We start from the raw sequence: 6000 nt of genomic DNA, 5'->3' as shown, positions 1-6000 counted from the left end.
CCTGCTGAATGACACAGGCTGTGCTGAGGAACACATTCTTTGTATGATGAAACTCATCAGCTGAATCTTCAGGGTTCAGAGGTTTAGAGAGGCCAAGACTGCTTTGCTAAAAAGCCTGGATGATTTTACCTCCTTTACTTTCATAACTTACTACATTTATTCATTATTTTATGCTCTTCAAAGTATGACCATATTTGCTTGGTATTGAACATTCCAAAGAAAAAATGATTCTATATGCAAACTGATTTAAACAGAAATACTTGGTTCGAATTGCTTGTTACTGCAGCAACTTTTTTTTTAAAAAAAATATTTATTATTTTATTATTATTTTTATTAATTTACAGTCTTCAAAGACTCCTCTCTTGTTGGTTTCTTGGGTTAGGCATATTCATCCAATCCTGTTTAGAAAATTTAGTCTTTGACTTATCTTTTTTAAAGATCTGCCAATTTGATCTGAATATAACAGTGGTTTTAAAGGCCAAACCTCTGTCCTTTCTTCAGTCCTTTGCATGAGCTGCCATCTCTCTGAACCTTGAACCACAGCCCAAGTACGCATCTAATCTGGATTTGCTAACCCAGAACTATGTTCATGATAAAAATAAGTAAGGAATCTGATACTGTGAATAAGCTCAGGTGCACTCTGTGAAGTCTGAAATACCTTTTGATAGCTTTCATGTTCAAAAGGAGAAGGGTAACAGTGTCTAATATTTCCCTTCGTGTCGCAGGCGTTAGCATGAATGCTCCGGGAATCCTTCCCTCATCGGCGCTGGTAAAAGAGAGCAGTAAGTTGATAAATAATATGCCTATAGAACTAATTCGGTCAGTTTGTGAAGCACTTGTCAAGTTCCACCTCTCCTGGTTCTTTGATTTTCTTAAATCAAACGCCTTTCTTGGTTAGTTGGGTAGGACCTTTTCCTAAATACAGCTCCCAATGTTTCTCTTGGATCGCTTCTTGGGGGAGATTTTGACATCTGTATGGAGTATTTTTCAAATGTAAATAGTGTACATTTACTTTGAGAATTGAAGGGTGCTATTACCTAACATACCATGCTCTTCAAAACTCATTTCCCTCATGTCTCAGTTTAGTGGTCAGAGTGAACCAAAACCCTTTGTTATTCCCTCCACCCTCCCAGGGGAAGATAAAAGAGGATTTAGGAAGAGACACATAAAGGCTGGAAATTAAAATGGGAACAGGTTTATAGAACAGAGAAGGGGTAGTAACATGTGGGATGAGGAACAAATATATACAAAACCTGACCTTGGTGATTGCTGATATAAACGCCCGAGGGTCCCTTGTGGCAGAGCAGACTTGGGAAAGGGTCCAGGGCTCTTCCCAGCACCTGATGGATTTGGATCCTGCAGAGCACGTGGTGAGTTGATGGAACAGCAGGAGCCTCTCTCCAAGACATCCAAGAGCAGGAAGCAGCAAGGAAATAGGGAGAAGGAAGGGGGGCCTGACTTGCTGTCCTGGCTTTTGCCAGGTATGGCAGGAAATGGGAGGGAATCCTGACCCCTCTGCTCTGGCCCCCAGATCCCTCAAGTCCTAAACAACATCTCTCTAGGTTGTTCTGTTGATACCATAAAATCAGCCTGGGTCCCCTCAAGTCATAACACGGTTCTTCTGAACTTACTAGTTCTGTAGAGCTTGAGAAGACTGTATTTTCTTTTAAGTTCTTTTACTCTTTAGGTTTGACTTGTTTTTTTGGAAGAGAAACTTCTTCTCCAGGGGATGCAGTCTGTCACACTTCTTTGCACCACTGTTTTCTGCTTGGATCAGTGTGTAGAGCTCAGCAGGTTTCTGATGCTGGGGACTGCATATTCCACTTAGGACAAAAGTGTGCCAGGCACTCCAGGCCAAATGATTTCTATATTCTCTAGGTAGCACGTGAATGAGTTCAGACTTACAGTAGGCTGGCATTTCCTGAAGATTCATGAGACAGCTTTTTTGTTTCATATCATGCCCCTTCTGTCTCTTAAGTGCCTGTGTATACTTGAGTCTGTTGGGAACCTTCAGAGATGCATAAATCTGTTGGGAGGGTATTCACATTTTGGAAGAGGCAGAACTGAAGCCTGTGGAGTTGCAAATGAGGAAATGCATATAAACAAGAAAGGTTTCAGTAGAAATTTCGAATATTGTTTGTTCTTTAATGAAGGACCACCATTAAGAGAACTCACTGAGTAATCTTTTAGTAACTTGAGATGATAAGCCTCAGTTTCACTTTGACCAACATGCATACATCCTGCCTACCTGAGCAGGGCACAAAAGCTTTGCTGAAAAGAGACTAATAAATTGGAAGATTTTAGGGCTCCGTTGTGTTGTGATTCCAAGAGATGATGCTGGATTCTGTTCTTAGGAGGAACAGAAGAACTGAATTGCTGAAGATGGGATGGAGTTAAAACTGTGTGGGCTGGGTTTATATTTGGACATGGCTTAGGAGGTGGAAGTTGGACCCACTAGTCCAGAACAGCTTTTCAGGTTATCAGTGATGTTTTGTTAAATAGAATAGAACTTCAAAGCAACCTGAAGGGCAGCACTAAGGTTGTGTCTGATAATGAAATGTTGGCTTTTCAGTTGACTCCCTGCAAACAACACAGAACAGAGTTGCTTCACCAGAGAGAGAGATAACTTTAGTGAACTTGAAAAAGGATGAAAAATATGGCTTAGGTAAGTGTCTTTAAAGTTGATGTGGTTATGTTCCTAGATGCTGAAAACCAAGTTTTCTGGTCTGTATTTAAGTATTTCTGGTAGGACTGAAGAAAGCACTGCAGACAGTAGCTGAATTTCTAAGGCATTTAAGATGCTGAAGGCTGGACCTGCTTGATGGCACCTGCTGCTGATTTGTTGAGGGATGTTAAGCAAGTCTGTTTTTCAGTTTTCCAATATTGTAAATGTGGGATAATATAAATATTATGAGCTAGTCATCCTAAAAGTTGCCTTTGAAGCGTATCTGCGTTTTCAGATACAGTATTTTTCTCTGTCTGGACACCTCACAGCTCTAATAGCGTGAAGACTTCAAATGGAAAAAAACCCACAACATAAAAAGGACTTTATATAGCCAGTATGAGCTAATTTTGAAGTGTTTTTCTTACAGTATCATCAGATGAAACACTTAAATTGAGGTTTAAGGAGCCTGGAAGATGATATTTTCATTCCATTCCTTCTTTTACCGTGGAGTTTTTTCATAAACCCGCATAATTTTTCCCTGTATGAGTAATGAATAATTGGGTGTCAGTATTTGTGCTTTAGAGAGGCTCTCTGAAGTGTCCTTAAGAACATTGTTCTGTCTGTCTTGTAAAATGGGATTATTGTGTAAATCTGAAGAGGGGAAATGTGTACGAACAATAATAGCATTATGAACAATAACTTAAGAGTTGACCAAAAAAGGAAAGAAATCCATATAAATGCACCGTTTTTTCTCTTTCTTCTCTGTGCAATCTGTGTTACTTATCTGTTTTAGCAAGAATAGAGAGGATATAATATTCTGATTGTTTAGTGTTGTTTATTTTAATCATCCTTTCCAGGTTTATCTGGTAGAATTAGCAGAAATAGATTAAAAGCCTCAAAACAGGGAGCTGAAAAACTCCCATTCTTGAGAGTAAAGTTGAACATTTAGGTGAAGCAACCAACAAGGGAGAAAGCCAGAAATTTTAGGGAAGATGCAATACATCTGGTCAGCAAATGTACACGTCATGTGTTTGGGCTGGTGTTTGTCTTAATACAGTTGTCTTCTGTAGCCTTTGCTGGAGTGCTCTGGGAAGCCAGCTAGACAGTGTCTGAATCACTTCCTCAAAAATGGAGAATGCAATAAAGCTTAATCAAAAAAAGCTTATTATAATCTAACTTCATGTAGACTTCTCACCTCTGTCTTTCTGCTACTTTACATTGATTAGAATGATTAAGTTCTTGTCAGTTCTGAAATACAGGCTTGTGTTAAGTTGCACTGTGATCCCTGACATTTTTGCCTGCTTTGGGGCTTTTTTTCATAGGCTTTCAAATAATTGGTGGAGAGAAGACGGGGAAACTTGATCTGGGAATTTTTATTCATTCGGTTATTCCTGGAGGCCCTGCTGATTTGGAAGGATCTCTAAAACCAGGTGAATATATTAAATAAGAAGAGGTGTATGCATGAAAGAAAAGGCCAAACACATATGTAGTACCATTTCCAGGATGGCTGCAGACTTCAGTCCCTGACACATGCTGACCTTCAGTTACCTTCCGGATACTTTCTGGAAACTGATGGTACTTGATTGTTAAACTGTACAAAACCAAAATTCATTTGAATCAGGGCAAAAATAAGTAAGCTTGAAGTAGCAGAAAGTTGAAGTAACATATGAAGATATAAGGACTTTAATTGCTTTTGTATCTCTGTAGAGGGTTTGGAATTTCAAATCTTTAAAACTTCAAGTCCATACTTTGATTTTGGAATAAATTAATGTAATCCTATGGTAATATAGCAGAGAGAGGGGAGAGAAAAAGATTTAAAAAGTTTAATACCTGCTCTTTTTTCTCCCATTTTAATCTTTTTCTTGAACTGAGCTGCATATTGCTTGTTTCTCTTGATTTTTTTGCTTTTGCATCCCTATTTTCTTCTGGCAGACAAGAAGGTAGAAATCATTATGGAAAGGTTTAGCAGGTTTTTAAGGAAAGTATCAATAACCAGTTACTGTGGTTTGTTATTAGGGTTGTTGTTGTTTGTTTGTTTTTTATATTACTAGGGTTCTCTGTTCCAGCATCACTTGAATTGTAGTAGTTCTTAATCCATGCATTGTGTAGAGATGGCAAAAAATATTAGATAGTATCTGACCAAAACCTTTTGTGCAGGACACCGACTAATATCTGTAAATAGCACCAGTTTAGAAGGGGTCAGCCTCCATGCAGCACTAGAAATTTTGGAGAACGCACCTGAAAATGTGATACTTGTTACCTCTCAGCCCAAGGATAAGCTATCCAAAGGTATGGAGATGCATATTCATTCCTTATTATTAAAGAGTTGTTACGAAAAAGTTGGAGCGCTCTGCCTTCTTTGGCACCTTTTGTGAAGTGCTTTCTGTGTTTCTTCAAAACTACTGATCTAGCCAATTGAGAGAGCCAGGAAACATCACCCTCACTGCAGGCACTTCATATTGTGCTTTGGGACTGAATGGAGAGCAGTGCTGGGGCCACTGCTGTTGAACATCTTTATTGATGATCTAGATGAGGGGACAGAGTGCACCCTTAGTAAATGTGTAGATGACTTTAAGCTGGGTGGAAGTGTTGATCTCCCTGAGGGCAGGGAGGCTTTGCAGGGGGACCTGGGTAGGCTTGATCCATGGGCCACAGCCAATTTGGCCCGTAAGGCCAAATGTTGGGTACTGACTGCACTTTGGACACAACAACCCCCAGCAGTGCTACAGGCTTGGGGAGGAGTGGTTGGAGAGCTGCCCAGCAGAAAGGGAGGACCTGGAGGTGTTGGTTGACAGCAGCAGAATATGAACCAGCAGTGTGCCCAGGTGACCAAGAGGGCCAGTAGCATCCTGGCCTGTATGAGGAATAGTGTGGCCAGCAGGACCAGGGAGGTAATCTTAAGTCACCTCAAGTCCTGTGTTCAGTTCTGGGCCCCTCACTACAGAAAGGACATTGAGGGGCTGGAGAATGTCCAGAGAAGGGCAGCACAGCTGATGAAGGGTTTGGAGCAGATGGTTTAGGAGGAGGGAGCTGGGGTTGTTCATCCTAGAGAAAAGGAGGCTGAAGGGAGACCTCCTTGCTCTGTACACCTACCTGAAAAGAGGTTGTAAAGAGGTGGGGATGAGTCTGTTCAGTGAAGCTGCAAGTGATAGGACAAGAGGTAATGACCCCAATTTGCACCAGGGGAGGTTTAGACTGGATTTAGGAAGAATTTTTTCACTGAAAGGGTTTTCAGGTGTTGGAACAGGCTGCCCAGGGCAGTGGTGGAGTCACCATCCCTGGAGGGATTTAAGAGCTATGTAGACATAGTACTTAGGCATATGGTTTAATGAAGG

At 40.7% G+C, this 6000-nt stretch overlaps 1 protein-coding gene across 1 annotated transcript in view; it reads left to right on the top strand.

Moving 5' to 3' along the window:
* The window catches only part of PTPN13 (protein tyrosine phosphatase, non-receptor type 13 (APO-1/CD95 (Fas)-associated phosphatase)), a 103382-nt gene that overhangs the window by 69095 nt on the left and 28287 nt on the right, over positions 1-6000 (top strand). The window contains exons 19-22 of the mRNA XM_009993833.1: positions 726-782; positions 2573-2665; positions 3988-4095; positions 4823-4954. Coding sequence (XP_009992135.1) covers positions 726-782; positions 2573-2665; positions 3988-4095; positions 4823-4954 — 390 coding nt within the window. The remainder of the gene's footprint in view (positions 1-725; positions 783-2572; positions 2666-3987; positions 4096-4822; positions 4955-6000) is intronic.

The sequence above is a fragment of the Chaetura pelagica genome, unplaced genomic scaffold (assembly GCF_000747805.2).
Source record: "Chaetura pelagica isolate M959 unplaced genomic scaffold, ChaPel_1.0 scaffold210, whole genome shotgun sequence".
Lineage (NCBI taxonomy): Eukaryota > Metazoa > Chordata > Aves > Apodiformes > Apodidae > Chaetura > Chaetura pelagica.
This window is presented reverse-complemented; position numbering and strand designations above follow the sequence as displayed.